The following is a 22483-nucleotide window of genomic DNA, read 5'->3' as shown; positions in this document are numbered from 1 at the left end:
AGCATGTTAGGTAAGATAACTGTTTCTTATGTTACTTGTTTAAATGACAAAGAAGGAAAGAATTGGCTCTCTCTATATATTCATTCAACATTTATTTATGGGGACAACTGGTGGCTCAGTTGGTTAGGCACCGACTTGTAATTTTGGCTCAGGTCATGATCTTATGGTTTGTAGGATCAAACCCCAAGTCAGGCTCTGCTGCTGTCAGTGCAGAGTCTGCTTGGGATTCTCTCTCTGCCCCTCATGCACATGGGCATTCGTTCACACGTGCACTCTCTCTCTCTCAAACTTAAAAAAAAAATCTACAATTATTTATGAAAGGCTATCTTGCCAGGGTCTGGGAGTACTGTAATGACCAAGAGACATTCCTTGCCTTCGTGAAACTGATATTCTAGCTGAGAAGATAAGCATTGGAGGAGGGAGGGGGGACAGGGAGGGATTCATTCTAGAAAAAAAAGTGATTCTAGAATGTGATAATGTCTTGAAAGAAATAAAGTGTTGATGTAGGGACTAACAGAAAATAATTATTTAAAAGAAGGTGAGGGCAGGCCTAACCAAGAAAGTGATACGTAAATCACATGCAGAAAAATAATGAAGGCATCTCCATAGAAAGACATATAAAAAGAATATGCCAGGTATAGAGATAGCAATACAAAGGCCTCAAGGTAGGAATGCTTACCTCTTGTGGATGAATTTTCAGAAGGATGATGGGGTTAACACAGTAAGTAACAGAAAGAAGTTATTATCACATGAGATGCAGAGGTAGGCCAGGTCATGAAGGGCCTATTAGGCCCTACTGAAGATTGTGTGTTTTATTCCAAAAACAGAAGGAAGCAAAGTGTTTTAGGCAGAGAAGTGACATTATCCAATGTAACGCCTAAAAGACATAAATACATTGTTATAGTGTTTTTAGTAAATACAGTTTGTTCTTTAAATGTTTCTGCTATATTGTTTCCCAGTTATTATTTTTACTCTTTTCAGAATTTCTTGGCTCTTTGTGCCAGTAATTACTACAATGGATGTATATTTCATAGAAATATCAAGGGTTTCATGGTTCAAACAGGAGATCCAACAGGTAAGTTATTCTATTAATATCTAGAGAATTGGGTATATAGTGTGAAAAAGAGGGTAGACAAAGAATAGAAAAATATATAATGTAATATTGTGTGTCAACTATACTCAAAATATTTTTTTTTTTTTAACGTTTATTTATTTTTGAGACAGAGAGAGACAGAGCATGAACAGGGGAGGGTCAGAGAGAGGGAGACACAGAATCCGAAACAGGCTCCAGGCTCTGAGCTGTCAGCACAGAGCCCGACGTGGGGCTCAAACTCACAGACCGCGAGATCATGACCTGAGCCGAAGTCAGCCGCTTAACCGACTGAGCCATCCAGGCGCCCCTCAAAATATTTTTTAAATAAAATTTATTTAATTTTTATAAAATAGATAAAATATAAGCATGTGGATTGTTGTGTTGGGGTTTTTTTTTGTTTTTTTGAGAGAGAGCGAAAGTGGGGGGAGAGGGGCGGAGGGAGGAGGGAGGGAAGGAGGGAGGGAGAGGGAGAGGGAGAGGGAGAGAGAGAGAGAGAGAGAGAGAGAGAGAGAGAGAATGAATCTTAAGCAGGTTCCATGGTGAGCATGGACACAGAACTTGATCCCTTGACCCTGGGATCATGACCTGTGCTGACATCAAGAGTCAGACACTTAACCGAGCCACTCCCATGTAGGGAACAACTCCCCTACATAGAGTTTTTATAACCAGGCCCCTTACCCTAGCAAGAAATTTTCAGTCGAAGCTACCAGCACTTAGATTTAAAGTAAAATATGAACAATATTGATAGGGAGGGGATTGGGTTTTTTGTAGAGATACTTTATTTTTCCAGTCTGTAAAGTGAAATTTTGAGGAGAGGACATGTCAAATTTTATTTGTATTTAACAAGTTATAAAATAGCCCTTTTGTTTTAGAAAATTAACCCTTTCTCAACTTTAATTAGATACTTCTTTTGATTTGCTTGTCTTGTAATATAGGTACCGGAAGAGGAGGTAACAGTATCTGGGGCAAGAAATTTGAGGATGAATATAGTGAATATCTTAAGGTATATCTCCAATGCATCAACATCTGGTTTCTAATGCCTTGTTTACACTTGAAACCTTTAATACATATGTTTTAGTAACACAAGTTAATGTTATTAGTATACAAACATACTTTTTTTCTAGTAGTACACTTGATAAATGCCAGGGAGAAATTATAAATGGCAGTTGTTGCCTAAAATATATTCTAGAATCTCACAATCACATGAATCTTGATATTAAGTGAGCTTATCTGTGGGCCCAACCTGAAATGTTTTAATCAGTAATGTACCAAAAGGGCCTAATGTCTCACTATAAAATTTATGTTGAATGACCTGAATCATTGGGCTTTTTTTGATAGCAGGGAGGAAAGACTTCCTGGTTGCAATACTGCCCATTATCAATGTCCAACTTTCAACATTTTCTGTTAGATCTTTGAATATTCCTGTATTAACTTAATACCTGTGGTAGATCCCAACTACGTTAAAGAGAAATGCATAGCATGGTAAAATTAGAGGTTTTTATTTCCTTTGTCATATTTTTCTGTGTTTTTCAAACTTTTATCCTTTTTTTTTTAAGATTTTATTTTTAAGTAATCTGTGTATCCAACATGGGGCTCGAACTTACAACCCGAAAATTAAGAGGGCATGCTTTACCAACTTAGCCAGCCAGGCACCCCAAGAACTTTTTTTTTTTTTTTTTACTAAAAAACTAATGCATGCCTATTTTTAAAAAATCTTATTTTAAATTAAATTTAAAAAATTAAAATAAATAAGTGTCATTTCCCAGAGGTGACATCTGCTAACAGTTTATCATGTGGTCTTTTAAGCTTTGTATCTGCATAGAATGATAACTTTAGAAATTAGAAAAAGAGAGATAAATTCTGCTCAGTAAGAATATGTAACTTAGGGGGTGGCTGGGTGGCTCAGTCAGTCAATCGTCCAACTTTGGCTCAGGTCATGATCTCATGGCTTGTGAGTTCAAGCTCCGCATCAGGCTCTGTGCTGACAGCTCAGAGCCTGGAGCCTGCTTCAGATTCTGTGTGTGTCTCTCTCTCTGCCCTCCTGCTCACACTCTGTCTCTCTCTCTCTCTCAAAAATAAAAAAAAATTTTTTTAAAGAATATATAATTTAGTATTGTATTTCAGTTACATTAAAATATGCCCAAGAAAACTCTGAAAAAAATTCATTGCAGTGTTTATGTCTGGATGGTGGTACTAGGAGTAATTTTTTTATCTTCATTTTGTTTTTCTATCATAAGGAAACATTACTTTGGTTATAGGAGTTGGGGTTGGGAGGTGATAAATTATAAGTCATTCTTTTCATGAATTACAAACAAGAACTTTTTAGGCATTAATTAATAACTAACTGCCTCCTCAACACTAATCCACCATCCTATACCAGTGATTTTCAACACTGGCTATTACAGACTCACGTGTAGTTGTAAAAATATAAAATATTAAGGTCTTACAACCCCCTAAATGTAGAGAAAAATAGGAGGACTGATTAGGACCTAGATTATATTTTCAGGTTTCCTGGTGATACCTACAGTCAAGATTAAGAATCATTACCTTTAGGGGCACCTGGGTGGCTCAGTCGGTCAAGCGTCCAACTTCAGCTCAGGTCATGATCTCACACTTCATGAATTCCAACCCGGCATCAGGCTCTGTGCTGACAGCTCAGAGCCTGGAGACTGCTTCAGATCCTGTGTGTCCCTTTCCCTGCCCATCACCTGTTTGTGCTCTGTCTCTTGTCTCTCAAAAATGAATAAATGTTAAAAAAAAAAAAAAATTTTAAAAGAACCATTATCTTGATATGCAGAGTTGAGGGTGTGTATTGAATATTCACATACCCTGATCCAGCAATTCCATTCCCAAATGTTTACCCTAGAAAACTCTTGTACAAATGCATCAGGAAACAGTACAAGAGTGTTCCTAGAGTGTTTTTTTAACAGCAAAAATCTAAAAACAACCCAAATGTCCGTTGATCATAAAATGTACACTGTAGTATATTCAGTTGTGGAATAATATAAAGCAGTAAAAATCAGAACTACACACATATGTGTGTAAATCTTAGAAAGAAAATGATAGTGTAAAAAGTACTTCCCAGAAGACTACAAATAGTATGATACTACTTTAGAGAGCTCAGAAACAAGAAAAAGGAAACAATATATTGTTTAGGCATATATAAAGATAGTAGGATAATGGTTCACTTTTGGAGAGGCTGGGATAATAGATGAGAGGAGTAGTAGGCATATGCAACAGTTTGGTAAATTTGAATTCTTAAATCTTAGAAATAGGTTATTAAGTATTAAGTTATAAGTGGTACGTACATACATTCTGGTGCATGTATCAAATATAACATTTGACTGGTAGTCACCTTTAGGAAGTCAATAAAGCATTAATATCTTGATGCAGTTGTATCTCCATTGCTTGTGTCATTAGTGTCCCCTGATGAATAGCTAAAGAGAGAATAATCATTAGGGTTATTTATGATCTTTTATATTGCACCTCCTTGTAACACAGTTCTGTCACGTCTTCAATCTTATCAGTAAAGTCTTTTTAATTCTTTTACACAAGTCCCTTTTATAACAAATAGTATCATAAATATTAAAGCTATAGGAGACCTTCCTTAGATCATCTAGTCCTGGGTTGTGAACTGACTGCCCTTGGGTGGAAGATCCACAGATGTATTATCTATGGCCATTGGTTTAAAAAAAAAAATTAGGGCCATTAGGCAAGAGATAACACCATTCCTTTTGCCAGCCTCTGTAATGTTTACATTCTGTTCAATTAATTTATTATTTGCTTACCCTTGTGAGCATTTCAATTCTGAATAAACCCCTGAACTAGTCCAACCTCCCTCCCTTGTTTTACAGATAAAGAAACTAGCCAGAGTCCAGTGTATGTGTGAAGAGGTTATGGGGATTTTGGTTTTATTGTCTGCCTGATTGTTTCATGCCAGCACACTGTTCCTTAATGTAAATGTAAGGATTCCTATCATACATTGGTATTGCTAAGTGTTTGTGACTACTTCTCTAAAGTGAAAATGAAATTAATTGGGGCACATGATTTGATATAAACAATTTACATACAAGGTTTCAGAAATATAGATAATCCAGAAACTGATCATTTAGATTAGCCCTAATAGAAACTGATTGTTTTCTTGGTCCCTGAAAGAGTTCAGGTCTTGTTTCAGTCCTATTATTTGGAACATTTATATAAAAACACAGTTAAATCAATATTTTGGCCTATCTTTTACAGCACAATGTTAGAGGTGTTGTATCTATGGCTAATAATGGCCCAAACACCAATGGATCTCAGTTCTTCATCACCTATGGCAAGCAGCCACATTTGGATATGAAATACACAGTATTTGGAAAGTGAGTATTCTGGTTATGGTTTCCTTTGGAAATTCCTTTTGGAATTTATTTTTTAAAATAAATCAATGCTTAAAAGAAAAAGAAAGCTAAATATACCTGGTAAGCCCTCCACTTACCAGCCCTGTGACCTTGGGAATTTATAACCTCTTCAAGCCTTAATTCCTTTATTTTGCGAAACAGGAGCCAATACTTTTTTCAGGATCGTTATGCAAAGTATCAGTTATATAATGGATTTCTTATGAAGAAAGATGGTTCCTTTTTGTCACCAATATTCTAAGTGGTGCCTCTTCTTCCTCAACCATCTTTATCGTCCATCCCCAAGCTCAGCTCATGGTCATAATGTAAGCAGCACAGCTCCAGTCACAACATGGGTTCCAGGCAGAAGGAAGGAGGAAGAGCAAAAGTTTACTAGTTGCTTGTCAGCTGAGTAAACCCCTTTTTATTTTTATTTATTTACTTAACATTTATTTATTTTTTGAGAGAGCGTGAGTGGGGAGGGGCAGAGAGAGACGGAGTCACAGATTCTAAAGTAGGCTCCAGGTTCTGAACTGTCAGCACAGAGCCCGACACAGGACTTGAACTCCCAAACTGTGAGATCATGACCTGAACCAATGTCGGATGCTTAACCACCTGAGTCACCCAGGCACCCCAAGTAAGCCCCTTTTTAAAGACCTTCCCTAGAAGACCCAGAACTTAGCAATGAAGCCTCCTCTTACCTACAAGGGAGGGTAGGAAATGTTTTTTGGCTAGACACATTGCCATTCTTAGTAAAATGAGGTTTCTGCAAGAAGAGAGGGTGCCTGACTCCTAGGGAGGCATTTAGCAGGCTCTGCCATAATATTCACTATAAGCACTATGCCTGGGAATTGCTTTCATAAATCAGCAAGAAGTCAACTTGTCTGTTTATTCAACAAATATTTACACGCTCAATAAACCAAGGTACAGTTATAGTTTCTTTTATTTAACAGTTTGAATTCCAAGTTAGGTTAATGAAAAATAGAAGACTCAGCAACTCTTCTATTTCATTCCATATACATATGTCTAATTTATAGATTAATAACCAGTGAAATTAATGAAATATTACATTCTTTAGTAGTATTTACCTGGACGTAAATAATTCAGGTTCTCTTCCTTTTATTTTTTCCTTTAAGTCACCATTCAGAATTATTAATCATTAATTACTAGGGTTTATGTTACTAGATTTGTGATAAAACTAGAGTTAAAAACAAAGCTTCTTGGGGCCCCTGGGTGGCTCAGTTGGTTAAGCATCTGACTTTTGGTTTCAGCTCAGGTCATAATCTCAGTGTGTAAGTTTCAGCCCTGCATTGGGTTCTGCACTGACAGTTTGGAGCCTGCTTGGAATCCTCTCTTTTTCCCTATCTGCCCCTCCACTCCCCACTGTCTCCCTCTCTCTCTTTAAAAATAAATAAATAGGGGCGCCTGGGTGGCACAGTCGGTTAAGCGTCCGACTTCAGTCAGGTCACGATCTCGCGGTCCGTGAGTTCGAGCCCCGCGTCAGGCCCTGGGCTGATGGCTCGGAGCCTGGAGCCTGTTTCCGATTCTGTGTCTCCCTCTCTCTCTGCCCTTCCCCCATTCATGCTCTGTCTCTCTCTGTCCCAAAAATAAATAAACGTTGAAAAAAAAAAAAATTAAAAAAAAATAAATAAATAAACTTTAAAAAAAAGTTTAAAAAGGGGCACCTGGGTGGCTCAGTTGGTTAAGCGTCTGACTTCCACTCAGGTCATGATCTCACAGTTCGTGATTTCGAGCCCAGAGCTGAGCTCTGTGCTGACCCTCCCCAGCTCATGCTCGCTCGCTCTCTCTCTCTCTCAAAAACAAGTAAAAACATTGAAAAAAAAGTTAAAAAAAAAAAAACCAAAAATTCTTAACCTTAGGTCCCTTAATTCCTTGCAACTGTGTTTTATATATATACAACACATTTATTTCTGGGAATACGGTACATAGCTTTCCTTTGATTCTCAAAGGGGCCCGTGTCCCAAAATACTTGACCTACTGGCCTCAATTTTACATGCCCTTTTTTGCCTGAGATCTGTTTCCCATATCCTCTGTTTCTCTTATTGACCCAGGAGGAGAGACAGCTTTTGAAACTTAAAATTTAAAGACTTTAATGGTTCTACATTTGGAAGTAAATTCAAAAGGTTATTAGAAATGTAGGGGTGCCTGGGTGGCTCAGCGTTTAAGCGCCTGACTTGTGCTCAGGTCTTGATCTCGTGCGGGGTCTTGAGTTCCAGCCCCGCATTAGGCTCCGTGCTTACAGCCCAGACAGAGCCTGGAGCCTGCTTCACATTCTGTGTCTCCCTCTCTCTCTGCCCCTCCTCCACTCACATTCTTTCTCTCTCAAAAATAAACAAACATTAAAAAAAAGGCAAAATAGGGGGCACCTGGGTGGCTCAGTTGGTTAAGCATCTGACTCTTGGTTTCTGCTCAGGTCATGATCTCAGGGTTTGTGGGCTCAAGCCCCACGTTGGACTCTGTGCTGTCAGTGTGTAGTCTGCTTGGGATTTTCTCTCTCCCTCTCTCTCTCAAAATAAGTAAATAAAAAAATTTTAAAGAAGAAATGCAAAATAAAATGTAAATCTGTTATCTTTTTTTTAAACATTTTTTTAAATGTTTATTCTTGAGAGAGAGAGAGAAACAAGAGTGTGAACAGGGGAGAGGCAGAGAGAGAAAGGAAGACACAGAATCCAAAACAGGCTCCAGGCTCTGAGCTGTCAGCACACAGCCCTACGCAGGGCTCAAACCCAGGAATCGGGAGATCATGACCTAAGCTGAAGTCGGATGCTTAACCACCTGAGCCACCCAGGCGCCCCTCTGTTATCTTTTTTTTTTTAAGTAATACTACAAGTCTCCAGAATTGATTTGAGTTGAACTAGGTGGTATAATCTAAAGCCACCTTTTCTTAGCAAATGTTGTAGACTAACTTGCCAGAAGATAGCTGTCAATATTTCTTTTTCTTGGTGAAAACATGAGGTGGGTTTGCTGTAAATGGGTTTAAGTGTCCCATTTCCCCTCTTATTTTATTACTACTGTTTTTTGTTGTTGCCCAGATGTAAAAAAGTATAAAAATACCATATTTACACAATAAAGTGCAAAGTGGCCACCCACTTCAGCACCTTCAGTATAGGGCAGTACTGATTAACAACAGTGTCACCCTTACATAGTTTCTCTGGGTATTTCCCATAGTAAAGAAAATCTGTGAATGGTTATATTAGACCCATTTGTAGCTATGCTGTGGGAATATTTTAGTGGTAATATTCCTATTCATTGCTATTATCTAAAGGCATAAAAATGAATTCTTGAATTTTGGCTCATATCTGTGGTAGAAAATCAAATCAGTATTTTATTGTACACTCAACTAGGAAATTCAAAGAACTTTGAGACATTATCCTTTTCTTTTAAGGAAACTCTAATGCTATAGGTATTTCGATAGTATGTTTCATACATTTATATGGTTTCTTTTTCAGGGTAATAGATGGTCTAGAGACTCTAGATGAATTGGAGAAGTTACCAGTAAATGAGAAGACATACCGACCTCTTAATGATGTACACATTAAGGACATAACTATTCATGCCAATCCATTTGCACAGTAGCTATAACAGATCTGGAAGAATATTTGGCAGACTATTCAGAGGAACACGCCTATTGTGGTTTACCCAGTTTTAAATTATGTCAAGAGACTGCATCATCCTTCTGCTTGTTTACAACTAAGATCTTCTATGAGTTGGTGGTACCAAAGGGCCCTACACAGCTTTTATTCCCGTTATTAGAGCATATTCCTTACTAAAACTAGCATCTAATGTATTTAATTTTTTTTAAGCCCTCTTGTTTAATTATTACATATAAACATTCATTCTTAAATGCTGAGCCTCGGGGCACCTGAGTGGCTCAATCAGTTGAGCGTCCCACTTATGCTTAGGTCATGATCTCGTGGTTGTGAGTCTGAGCCCCACGTCAGGTTTACTGCTGTCAGGTCGGAACCCACTTGGAACCTCTGTCCCTTTCTCTCTGCCCCTCCCCCACTCACACTCTCTCTCATAAACATTTAAAAATAATTTAAAAAGACACTGAGCAAAAAACAAACAAATTCTGAGCCTTAAATTCAAGTATTTTTGAGCACCCTAGTTACATATTCCTGCCATATCTAGTCCATATCCTGGAAGTATCCTTGTCCATTAATTATTCACTTTGCATAGTTAGAAAGGACAAGATACAGAGATGGTCTAGAAAAACCAGCCAATCCATTTGCTATTTTCTGGTCTTTAGAATTACAGTAAAGGCACAGAGAAGTCCTATAGTACAGCAAACACTCAATTTCCCAATTTGCCCATGGAACATTTTTTTTAAGGCCTATCATTTACAGTACTGTAGGACAGAATTCTACAGGTGATCATTTTGAAAATGCGATTAGTTGGTTATAAGCACCAGTTGTGGAGTCCTGGACTGTTTGAATCACAGCTCTGCCCCCTACTAGTAACTTTAGGCAGGTTAACATCTCCAAGTTTTCTCATCCCTAAATAATATTCCCTCATAAAACTATTGCGAGGATTAAATGAGATAATGTGTATAAAACTTCTGGCATGTGGTAAGTGTTCTGTAGAGTAAATGGAAGCTGCTCTCCTAACATTTATCTCGACCATAGGGCTTTCACTGAATCAGGCCTTATCATTTATCAGGCTATCCCATTGGTTTCATCAAGAACCATATTCCACACCTTGATTAGGTTTTGGGTATTCTAAAACTGATGCCAGGTATTTATTGGTTTATATCATTTCTGCAAATAGTTGATCTAAATAATATTTTCTTTCTTAACTACAGTTTAGAAGTTAGCTTGCAATACCCTCTTATTACCATTTATACCTTCTACTAAACTGATGTGCCAATTATACTAATAACCCTCACTTTTTAAAAAAGTAAGCTCTACACCCAACATGGGCTGACCCTGCAATCAAGAGTCACACGCTGTAGGGGCACCTGGGTGGCTCAGTCAGTTAAGTGTCTGACTTCGGCTCAAGTCATGATCTCACAGTTCGTAAGTTCGAGCCCCGCATAGGTCTCTGTGCTGACAGCTCAAAGCATGGAGCCTGCTTCAGATTCTGTGTCTCCCTCTCTCTCTCTCCCCCTTCCCTGTTCATGCTCTCTCTCTCTCAAAAATAAACATTAAAAAAAAATTTTAAAAGTCACATGCTGTAGCTGCTGAGCCAGCCAGGTACCCCTAATGCCCTCACATTTTGAGTCACCCTTTTATTTTAATCATTTAGGTTTCAAGAATTAATATTAAAGCCTCTTTTGGGCCAGAATTTGGTTTGACATTTCTTATACCTGATATTTTTCTTCTCCAACTGAATGTCATTGAATTTTTTTGTCCTCACTCTTAAGAGGCTTTTACTGTCAAAATGTTTTTGTATTGACTGGTATTCCCTCAATTTTTATTCTAAACTGTCCTTTTTTTTTTTTAAGTACCAATATGGTGGGTATTTGGTTCTTAGATCTCATTCTTATAATGTCTTTATTATTTTTTAATTTTTTAAATGTTTATTTTGAGAGAATGCTTCGCCCCACAAGTGAGGGGAGGGGCAGAGAGAGAGAGGAGAGAGAGAATCCTAAGCGGGCTCCACACTGTTAGCTTGGAGCCCAACGCCCGCCTTGATCTCACAAACTATAAGATTATGACCTGAGCCAAAATGAAGATTTGGATGCTTAACTAACTAGCCACCCAGGCGGCCGAATAGATAAATTTTAATACATAGGATTCAACTTTTAATCAGTTTAGAAAAGTTGATTAGTTACCATTTCACTATTGAATTTAAAAGAAAACTGATGGTTCTTTTCAATTCAATTTGTACCAATTGTGGTAGAGGTAGAGATGGGAACTCAACATAATAACTGTAAAGCACATCCAGAATAATTGATAATGGAAATTTTAAAAAACAAATTACAATGAAAATGTTACTAGCTGCAAACATCAAAATGGTGTGGGGGAGGGGCGCCTGGGTGGCTCAGTCAATTGTCCGAATTCATTTCAGGTCACCATCATTCAGTTCCTGAGTTCAAGCACCATCAGTCTCTGCTGTAGCACGGAGCCCACTTCAGATCCTCTGTCTCCCTCTCTGCCCCTCCCCCACTTGCTCTCCCTCAAAAATAAACATTAGAATAGTAATAATAAATAAAATGGTGTGGGGAATATAGCTAGAATAGTATTTTAGAGAGTAGAGTATAAGAGTGTAGTGTATACACAGGAGTTTAATATATAATTAAAGCAATATCCAAAATCATTAAAGAGTTACTCCATAAATTGTGTTAGGATAACCAGTAAATTATATGCAGAAAAATAGCAAAAGAATTTTGCCTCACATGATGTACCAAAATTCCAGATGGATAAGTTTCCGGGGTGGCGGGGGTGGGGAGAAACACCTCCAAAGAGGAATTTCTCAGTTCACAAACATGACAAAGGTAAAGATGAAACAGGTTTAATTATATGAAAATCAAAAACTTTATTGCAATTAAAAAGCTTAAAAGAACTGTACATTCAAAAAAGCAATGAGGTATGAATGGGCAAGTCACAAGAGAAAAATGTTCAACTTCACTAATTAGGGAATAAAGTTACAAGGTTCCACCAAAATACCATTTATTTTTTTATGAGACAAGAGACTGAGTGGGAGAGAGGGGCCAAGGGAGAGAGAGAATCTCAAACAAGCTCCAAGCTCAGCTCGAGCCCAGCTTGGGGCTTGATCCTATGACCTGAGCCGAAATCAGGAGTCAGATGCTCAACTGACTGCGCCACCCAGGTGCCCCTCACCAAAATACCATTTTAAAATCTTTGCACTGTATTAATTTGTTAGGGTTGCCATAACAAAGTACCAGAAACTGTGTAGCTTAAAATTCTGTTATAGAGACTAGCAGTTAGGAGGTCAAGGCATGGGCAGGGTTATTTACACAAAGGTCTCTCACTTTGGCTTGTGGATGACCATCTTCTATATTCACAAGATCCTCCTCAGTGGGTAATTATGTCATAATCTCTTTATAAAGACGTCAGTCATATTGGATTAGGGCCCATCCTAATGACCTCATTTTAACCTTAAGTACTTGGGTAAAGGCCCTATCTACAAATACAGTCACAATCTGAGGTAGTAGAGATTATGGGGGGGGGGGAGGGGCATAGCATGCCCCAAACAATCATAAGCACTAACACACAAAATAGTTCATTTCATAAATGTAACTTTGGGTAAATCTCACATTAGTAACTGGCTAGGTGTGAGAGGGTTTGCTAAATTTAAAACCATTTTGAAAAAAACACATTTTAGAAACTAATTTTGGTAGTATACATAAGATTTTTTCAATGTTCATTTTCTTTCACCCTTATAATCTTACTGTACGGATTCTAAATTGCTCTCTGCACATGCACTGCAACTTTTATCTGTAATAGAATATAGTTGATGCCTATCTTGCAGGTTGTTAGGATTAAGTGAAAATGTATGTACAGTGCTTGGCACAATAACTAGCCCACTATGATTAGCTATCATCCTCCAAAGACCAGGATTCCCTAGGTTTGTTTAACATTTAAGTGTGCTAACTGTATCCTGAACAGCTACAAATTTCACAATTTATTGTGATTTCTCCCTCTGAAATATTTACCTTGTATTTGGTGATCTTGGCCCCAATGTAAAGATTTAAGTATTAATGGTTTTAAAGCATCTTCAAATCCATTAAGAAAAGGGGTTTAAGAAATGCAAACTACCACAGATACTTTGGAAATATGTATTCCTCATCACTTTTTATCCATAATTGTGCATCTGCATAGGGCTGGGCAATATACGTTGCTCTCCTGTGCAAGTGTGAGCAGTAAAATTAGCTTAATCGTTAATGTTTGATTTTATACATTTTCCACTAAGTTTGGAATGACTAAGCAAGCATTTTGTTCAAGAAACAAAAGGGGAGGAAGGGTGCGAGGTCAGGATTGGCAATTATTTTGGTACACTGAAGTGTAGTTTGAAGATTTTGTTGTTCAGAGGTTGTTTCCTGGCGCTTTTCCCTCACGACCTTCCATTTCCTTTTTTTACAGTTCATCTGGCCTTAACACTGAAAAGGACCGGCTTAATGCCAAAATGTTTTAACTGTGTAGGGTATCCACTTCCTGTCTCCAAAATGTTCACTCGTTTAAACTTTCAAAATCTTGAAAATTCTTCCAATCCAATTTCAGTGTGTGTGAGTCCCAGCCACTAAAGCCTTAACTAGTTTAAAATAGGTCTCAGAACCTTAGCAAATGCTGAAATCCAGACAATAATTTAGGGCTACATGATAGAAGTGGTGCTTTTCTTTTTTTTTTTTTTTTTTAAGATTGTTTAGTGGTTGCATTCAGGGCGCAGGATATTTTGTATCATGCTTGCCTCACTTCTTCTTGTATCCAGCGTTCCCAAATATTTTTAAAGAGCATGGACGAGACTTTTCCACAGTACTTACGTTACTTCCTAAGACCTAGACAGTGGAAAACATGGCCGACAGAGCCGCCGTCCGCAACTCCCCCACCTCCACCTTCTGTCGCTGAGCTCCCCACCCGGCGCCTGCGCACACGGCTCCTACGTTAGTCTCCTTCTATCCCTGCGTTCTAGTGACGCGCCCGCGCCGCCCCGCCCCGCCCCGCGGCGGGGACGCGCTCGCAGCGTCACCAATATTTTCGAGGAGAGTCCAGACGCTGCGGTTGTCAGCTCCATTTTGTTGTTGGAGCTCGTGGTAGCCAGCTGGGCTTATTCTGTCGTCGCGTTGCAAGCTTTTGTCTTCTTCGGCTTGGACGCTCTGGCCAGGAAGGTAAGACTCAGGAAGAAGCGGGCTAGGTGTCAAGACCCTTTTTCTGTGCCCGGAGAGCGCCCTGTGGTGCATACAACCTCTAGTACGACGACCCTTCCCCCTCCCCTCCTCTTTCACCCTCTTGGGTCGCACGGAGGCGGCCCGCTTGTCTTCTCTGCCGAGACTGTTGCCGCGAGTTTCTCCTTGAACCGCGACTCCCCGGACACTGGCGAGGCGTAGTGACTTGGCTGAGCTGGGAGGGCTTGGCCGGACGCCCGTAGGCGCCATTTTGTCGTCGGCGGCCCTGGCCACCTCGGCGGAACTGTAAGATGGCGGCGGGGCGGAGGAGGCGAAGCTTCCTGCTGTGGGTGGTGTTTACTTGTCTCTTGAAATGTGCATGTCAGCCTCCTGTGAGGAACTGTGTTCCTAGCAAACGGAGAGAAAAACGCATTGAGCTGATACGAGGAGACATCACCTAAGGTCTACTCGAGTCTTAAAAGATTTAATAAAGTGAAAATCACGAGTGTCTTTGCCCTCGGTGGCGTTAACAAAAATAGGGTTTAGGAAAAGGAGAAATAATAAGATATATTTGAAGGAGGTGTGAGAGCGGTCAGGCTATCAGACATCTTATGCGTTGGAGTTTTTGCGCCCTCGATCCCCCAACATGTTGAGAGCATCCTTTAGAATATTTTGACTCGGAGTTGTGTGCAGAGACGTGGTGGAGCCCCAGCAGTTAGTACTGGTAAGAACGATAGTGGACAATGAAAAGTCATTTCTGTGTGTGTGTGTTTTTTTTCCAAGTTGTTAGGGATTCTTCTTCGAAACATTTCTGGAAGGAAGGTGCTGCCCTCCTCTAAGTTGATTATGTAAGATTGCTTTTAAGATAAGCTAGGTTTTGTTATATATATACATGCGGGGGGAATGGTCATCGAAGATGGTATTTTGTGGTTTTCTAATGCCACCATTGATTTGTGTATAGTAAAAGGCCTTGGCGATTTATCTCCTTTACAGAAATACACAATAATGAGTGTCGCAAAGAACGTTTCGGATTGCATTTGAGTTGGGAGGCTAGTTTCCGATACACGTTTAAATGGGGGAGAGTTACATATGTGGACCTATAGTAAGTTATGCTACTGACAGGAAAGGGGTAAGGTTTTTACCAAGTTGATGAATTGGACTTTCCAGCCCTCTCCCCGTTTTTTTCTTTTCCTACACACTTTCAATAAATCTTAGCATAACATGGATAATGCAGAATATTGTTAATAGTTTGGACTCCACATTTTCGCGCAATGCTCTCATCGGATTTATCGGTGATTTTAGATTGGCTGACAAAGAATTTTGAACTTCGATTTAAAAGAACAATTTAGGGGCACCTGGGTGACTCAGTCAGTTAAGCGTATGACTTCCGTCTGGGTCAGAATCTCATGGTTTTTGAGTTTGAACTCACATCGGGCTCTCTGCTATCAGCACAGAGCCTGCTTCACATCCTCTGCCGCCACTCCCTCCCCCCCTTCCCAGCTCACACTCTCCCTCTCTTTCAAAAACAAACATACATTAAAAAATAAATATACAAATAAAAACGATTTAGGGACACCTGGCTGGGTCAGTCGGTGGAACATGCGACGCTTGATCTCTACATTGTGAGTTCCATCCCGTGTTGGGTGTTGAGATATTACTTAAAAATAAATATTTAAAGAAACAAAAATAAAAACAGTTTAAAAATCACAGCTAGAATGAATTAGCAAAGAAGAGTTTTATTAATTGAAGTGTTGAGTGCTGACAGGTGGGATACTACTTAAAACTTCTCTTTTATGTAGATGAGACACTCGAAGAGAACTTATTGCCCTGATTGGGAGGAAAAAGATTGGGACTGTGGAAAATGGAGAAGCAGCAGCAGTCATAAAAGAAAGAAGAGATCACATAGCAGTGCCCGGGAGAATAAGCACTGCAAATATAATCACTCTAAAACATCTGATAGGTAAGAATGATAATATATATGAATATATATTGCATCAAAATGTTGTATGTCAGTAATACCTCAGTAAGACGGTGGAGGGGGTATATTTTCATGATTAAAATTACAGCATCACTTAAATAAGTAGCCATGAATACCATTTGTTTCTGTTTCCAATGATGGCTTATAACGTTTCTAAAATTGCATGGGATTTTTTTGGGTTTTTTTGGTGGGGAAAGCCCACCAAAAGGTATTAAGAGTACTGTCAGTTTGAGGATATCTAATATTAGCATAAATCATTAAAAATATTTTTTGTTTTTAGCCATTATGTGGAAAACAGGTCCATAAATGAGAAAGATTATCATAGTCGACGCTACATTGATGAATACAGAAATGACTACAGTCAAGGATGTGAACCTGGACATCGCCATAGAGACCATGAAAGCAGATACCAGAACCATAGTAGCAAGTCTTCTGGTAGAAGTGGAAGAAGTAGTTATAAAAGCAAACATAGGATTCACCATAGTACTTCACACCATCGTTCACATGGGGTATGAGCTCTTTTAAAACATTCTGTAAAGTTTATTTCCCCCTTGGGACAGGAAAACTTGAATTTGATTATTTGAGAAAGTTGTGTTTAAAAAGAAGTCATCTCAATTTAACTTGCAGGATTCTTTCTGTGTTTGTGCATTGCATAGGAAACTCCTGAATACAATACATATTAAGTAATAGAGTAACATTTTATTACTAGTTAGCAATTAATTGTCATTCCAGTGAAACAGTGGAGGTGATTAACTTAGTTTTGTGGTACTTCAAGAAATCTGATTTGTTTTGATAAATTGAAGTTTATCACAAAAGTAGAATAGGCATTTTATTTTTGTAAGATTAAGGGTTTAGGCATGCCTTTTTCTAGCAAAGCATGCTTTCTAATTCTTTTTTCATTAAGCAAACCACTTAACAGATTGGAACATTATGGGTTATGGGTTAATTTGAAGATAGTTCAGATGACATTTTAAATGACATACTGTTATTCTTGTATGCCAAATCTTTTTTTCTCCCCAAAATTAGGACTTTAATTTTATTTACTGCTTCAATATTTGTTAGATTAATAGGAAGTCTTAATTTGGCCACAGTCTACTTTGACCAAGTAACTATTACATCCTACAATTTTGCAACATTAAATTAGAACACTAGAAACTTAAAATTATGTTTCAGTGAATGCTACAACTAAGCATTTTTTTTTTTTTTTAAGAAAAACAATTGTATTATGTTTTGTTGCCTTGCCACTTTGAGTATCTTATCTGAAAATCTGTTCCTTGCCATGTTTTTCTCCTGTTAACATAAACTATGTGCCCTGTGAATTTCTGGGGACTGAATTTGAAATTGCTCCTGCCAACCGTTTGTGGCCTGGCGTGTATCTGAATGCCTGAATATCTCCCCGCTGAATGAATTTCGTATTCTGCCCTGAATTCACTCGGGTATATTGATTGGCTGGATGATCTTGGTGCCGCCCACTTGACGTTTCCAGAAGAGTCACCGAAGGAAAAGAACCAGGAGTGTAGAGGATGATGAGGAGGGTCACCTGATCTGTCAGAGTGGAGACGTACTAAGTGCAAGATGTATAGAATATTTTTCAACACTTATTAACTTTTCAGATAACATAATCTTTATATAAACATTTCAGGGATTTGGAAATCTTTTTTTCTTTCTCTGTTTTTTGTTTGTTTTCCATTTCTTTTGGTGGGTGGGGATTGTGTTTTTTCTTTCTTTAGAAATTTAATATTTGTTAAGCAGAACTTCAAAACAGTAAATCAAGTTAATAAAATGAACTTAAGAATGAAATTAGACCTAAAAATAGTTATAAATGTTTTTTGACAGTGTTGACCAGTAAAATGTCTAGTGATAAGGAAATTTGTAGCATCAACTAGAATAATGTGCATTGATAGCATTTATTATGATAAGTAAATTATTTCCACTTCTTGGTATGACTGAGCTTTATTTCTCTCTTTTAGATGAAATTGTTGATACTTTAGGAGAAGGAGCTTTTGGAAAAGTCGTGGAGTGCATTGATCATAAAGCGTAAGTTTCTTACTGTAATTGCATTTGGGGGGGTCATCAGCATTAGAAAATTTTTTTAGCTTTAGACTGTGGTCTGATCATGAATGAGATATATTATATCCTTTCATTTGTTTTTTTTACTGTAATGTGGGAAATTCCCAGTAAAAGGTACTAGCACTTTGCATTTTTTAAGTATTAGCTATTAATAGTGTACGTAGCCTTTAATTTTAAGTTGAGAGCAGGTTTTATTGTTTTAGAAAGTATTCTTTTGTTATCCCACTGGGAAATTTTGATCCCCCCCTGCCCCAGATCAGTGATATAAATCAGAACTTTTCAAAGCCTTTGTTTTATGTTAGGGGTATTTGGAATTTTGCTTACCTAAGGCATGTTGAAACAATTATCAGAGTAGTTAACCTAGGAATCTGTATTTTTAGATGCTATCATTGTGATTACACCATTAGGTTGAATACTCTTGTAAAATGGTATTACATGTTGGTTTATTCGTGTTCTTCAAATTAAAATTTCTTGAGATAATGTAAGAACTCTCCTTTTACCTTTTTTGTCCTCTATTTGAATTTTTCCCCCCTTTTGAATGGCAGAGTTTTTCTAAACAAATGACTAGAGAAGGCTTCCTACTTTTGGTTAGTAAGGTTTTGAGAGCTGGAGCTCCATACTATGTTCCTACTATCTCTAAAGTTTTCTGGTAACGTAGACAAAGGAAGAATTTGATAAAATATTTGCCAGGTACTATAAGGAGAAACTGTTATATGTACATGTTTTGAGTCTTAATTGGAATACAAACTGAAGTGGTCATATCCCCAATGTTCTTATTAAATTACAACTGTTAACATACATTTTAGTAGAAGGACCAAAAAATTCATGTGAGTGGTGGTTTGATGAAAAAAACATGCATCATTCTCATTATTTACATTGAGTTTCAGTTATAAGAGAGTACTTCCGCATAGTACATCTGATAAAACCAAATGTTAGACCACAGATGTAAGAAGATAAATACAGTGGGTCAAAGTAGAAGTCGCACAGTTTGAAAAGAGTGATAGGAAAATGGAGTAGGACATCATCTTTAACATTTTTTTTTTTTTTACTTGGACTTTTTCTAACAGAGGAGGTAGACATGTAGCAGTAAAAATAGTTAAAAATGTGGATAGATACTGTGAAGCTGCTCGCTCAGAAATACAAGTTCTGGAACACTTGAATACAACAGACCCCAGCAGTACATTGTAAGTATAAAAACAATTCAGAAAATTCTGTCACGTAGATTTGAATTGTAAGAAGCTGTACTCAGTTATTTTTCATATGTTTATAGCCGCTGTGTCCAGATGTTGGAGTGGTTTGAGCATCATGGTCATATTTGCATTGTATTTGAACTACTAGGACTTAGTACTTATGACTTCATTAAGGAAAATGGTTTTCTACCATTTCGTCTGGATCATATCAGGAAGATGGCATATCAGATATGCAAGTCCGTGAATTGTGAGTACTTGGCATATCTTTGAGAATGAGAATCTTGAGTTTGTTGAGACTGATCTAGTGCCAGACTGATTGGGATTTTTAAATAAAAAATGGGATCTAACCTATAGGTCTTAAAAACCTGGCCTAAGAGTAGGTATGAGGAAGATGTTGGTAACCAGCTGCTGGTCAGTTCATTGCATTTCATTCAGTAAGTAGTATATTGTCTATCGTACAATAGTACATTGTCATAGAGAAGACTGTAATTTAGCTTGATTCTTAAAAATACTAACCCGGAACCACTGGGTTAAAGAATGATAAATCTTGGCTTTGTAAGAGAAAGATACTTCTTTATTTACTTTTTGAGTAGTTAGCTGTTAGCTGGCAGTGGACTAACTCTGAAGGTAGTGGGTGGTTTTCTAGCCAGCTGTTGGATGTTGACAACTTTGGACATGTGCAAAAGGCATCAGAGAGGTTTTTTGTTGTAGGGCTTTGAGTTTGGTTAGGTTTTTGATTTTCCAATTACAGCAGTTGTTTGTTTCATTCTCAGTTCTGCACAGTAATAAGTTGACTCACACAGACTTAAAGCCTGAAAACATCTTATTTGTGCAGTCTGACTACACAGAGGCATATAATCCCAAAATGGTAAGTCTTCAGTGTATTAGTATTTTCATAGTTAAAAATGAATATTTTATGCCTCAAGGTATTATGCCTCCTTAACCCATGAATTACGATTTTCAGAAACGTGATGAACGTACCTTAATAAATCCAGATATTAAAGTTGTAGACTTTGGAAGTGCAACATATGATGATGAACATCACAGTACATTGGTATCTACAAGGCATTATAGGGCACCTGAAGTTATTTTAGGTAAGTTACTTCTTAATTATGGTTTGGGAACTTCTATATATATCTTTTTTTTTTTTTTTTTAATTTTTTTTTTTTCAACGTTTTTTTTTTATTTATTTTTGGGACAGAGAGACAGAGCATGAACGGGGGAGGGGCAGAGAGAGAGGGAGACACAGAATCGGAAACAGGCTCCAGGCTCCGAGCCATCAGCCCAGGGCCTGACGCGGGGCTCGAACTCACGGACCGCGAGATCGTGACCTGGCTGAAGTCGGACGCTTAACCGACTGCGCCACCCAGGCGCCCCTATATATATCTTTATTGAAGCTCAGAATTCTAGTCTTAATCTTTATGGCATTTTTTAGGTCTTCAAGGAATATTGAAGTCTTTTTCTGACAGTTTGCTTTGCTTTGCAGCCCTGGGATGGTCCCAGCCGTGTGATGTCTGGAGTATAGGATGTATTCTTATTGAATACTACCTTGGGTTTACAGTATTTCCAGTAAGTGACCGTGATCTGTTTCGATGGCTTTGCTCAAGAAAAGTGCTTGTTTGTGTGGATGAGCCCTTTATTTATTTTATTTATTCATTTATTTATTTATTTTATGTGAATGAGCACTTTAATGCAAAGTATGCACATTTAGGTAGCTTTTTTTCTCCTTGTAGGCTTAACTGTAGATGAGTATAAAGAAATGAAAGTCCTGTGACTCTGATGCTATTGGGTATTTGTATTTCCCTTTGTAATTTATTATTTTATTTAAAAACATTTTTAAGCATTTATAAACAATTATGCTGTTGATTTAGAGAAGTCATTGGTGACCTTGTTCTGTGTGTCTTAATATTTGTTATCAGCTGTAACTTGCTAAAAGTTTGCCCTTTTTTAGTAATCACCTTCCTTGTGACCTCTCTCTGGACTAGAAGTGTAGCAGCTGTGTTAAATGAGATCAAAGTGCACAATGTGCTTAACAAGTTCTGTTTGTTATTTTAGACACATGATAGTAAGGAGCATTTGGCAATGATGGAAAGAATTCTTGGACCTTTACCAAAACATATGATACAGAAAACGAGGTATGTTTAAGAGTAGGTACATCTTTCGTACCACTTGGTTTTATATTCTGGTTAGAATTTTATGAAATGGTGAAGTTTGACAAATGCATCTTCACTTAAGTAATCTTCCAAGTCTCTAGAAAAGTGTTAATCTTTGATCAATAAAGTCATCATAAGTGATGAAACCAATCACTTTTGCTAGATGTTTTTAAGTTTTCATTGTCAGCATTATAAATGAATGGGTATTTACTTTTAGGAAACGTAAATATTTCCATCATGATCGATTAGACTGGGATGAACACAGTTCTGCTGGCAGATATGTTTCAAGGCGCTGTAAACCTCTGAAGGTGAGCCTGGCCCATTTAAGCTTGGGCTTAAATGATCAAAACCTTGAATTTCCCTTCTTTTTATGGTAGAAAATAAAACGGTAATAAATGGTAGTAGAAAAGATTGTTGACTGTATTTCTTTTTCTTTCAGGAATTTATGCTCTCTCAGGATGCTGAACATGAACTTCTCTTTGACCTCATTGAGAAAATGTTACAGTATGATCCAGCTAAAAGGATTACTCTCAGAGAAGCCTTAAAGCATCCTTTCTTTCACCCCCTGAGAAAAGATACATAGATCTGTAACAGTATAGCTCTCTTGAAGAGATTTTATAGACTGTATCAGTCTAATTTTTAAATAAGTTATTTTGTATAGCTTTTGTAAATTTCTTACATTTTTTTTTATTGCCATGTTTATTTTGCTTGGATAATTTGAATTGTTAAGTAAATAGCTAAAGTAATGAACATTTTTTCCAGTAATTACTGTATAAAATGATTTATTCAGAATAAATTTTTTGCGCTTATGAAATTTAAA

At 37.7% G+C, this 22483-nt stretch overlaps 2 protein-coding genes across 3 annotated transcripts in view; both read left to right on the top strand.

The window, feature by feature from the left end:
* Positions 1–10042, top strand: part of PPIL3 (peptidylprolyl isomerase like 3) — a 12907-nt gene extending 2865 nt beyond the window's left edge. Inside the window, exons 4-7 of the mRNA XM_025935128.2 lie at positions 982–1075; positions 2029–2096; positions 5333–5451; positions 8937–10042. Coding sequence (XP_025790913.1) covers positions 982–1075; positions 2029–2096; positions 5333–5451; positions 8937–9063 — 408 coding nt within the window. The 3' untranslated portion in view covers positions 9064–10042. The remainder of the gene's footprint in view (positions 1–981; positions 1076–2028; positions 2097–5332; positions 5452–8936) is intronic.
* On the top strand, positions 5354–22483 carry CLK1 (CDC like kinase 1). 2 transcript variants are annotated; one of them, XM_086719244.1, is made up of 13 exons: positions 5354–5451; positions 16072–16232; positions 16531–16759; positions 17737–17827; positions 18221–18287; positions 19388–19504; positions 19591–19757; positions 20284–20378; positions 20475–20604; positions 20997–21079; positions 21566–21645; positions 21881–21971; positions 22103–22483. In XM_086719244.1, exons 2-13 carry the CDS (start codon positions 16072–16074, stop codon positions 22244–22246), a joined length of 1455 nt encoding a protein of 484 aa, XP_086575370.1. In that variant the 5' UTR covers positions 5354–5451; the 3' UTR covers positions 22247–22483. The 2 variants fall into 2 exon arrangements, with proteins under 2 accessions (XP_086575370.1, XP_025768568.1); XM_025912783.2 differs by lacking the exon at positions 5354–5451 and adding an exon at positions 14142–14275.

Source organism: Puma concolor, chromosome C1 (genome assembly GCF_028749965.1).
Source record: "Puma concolor isolate L17-30 chromosome C1, mPumCon1.1.hap2, whole genome shotgun sequence".
In the NCBI taxonomy this organism is placed as follows: Eukaryota; Metazoa; Chordata; class Mammalia; order Carnivora; family Felidae; genus Puma; species Puma concolor.
This window is presented reverse-complemented; position numbering and strand designations above follow the sequence as displayed.

What these genes read in the sequence shown, in the direction of transcription:
- CLK1 (XM_086719244.1), top strand. Translation starts at nt 16,072, where the DNA reads ATGAGACACTCGAAGAGAACTTATTGCCCTGATTGGGAGGAAAAAGAT. An exon ending in AGACGTACTAAGTGCAAGAT is followed by an intron (nt 17,828 to 18,220) that starts GTATAGAATATT and finishes TCTCTCTTTTAG; the next exon opens with ATGAAATTGTTGATACTTTA. An exon ending in CATATGATACAGAAAACGAG is followed by an intron (nt 21,646 to 21,880) that starts GTATGTTTAAGA and finishes ATTTACTTTTAG; the next exon opens with GAAACGTAAATATTTCCATC.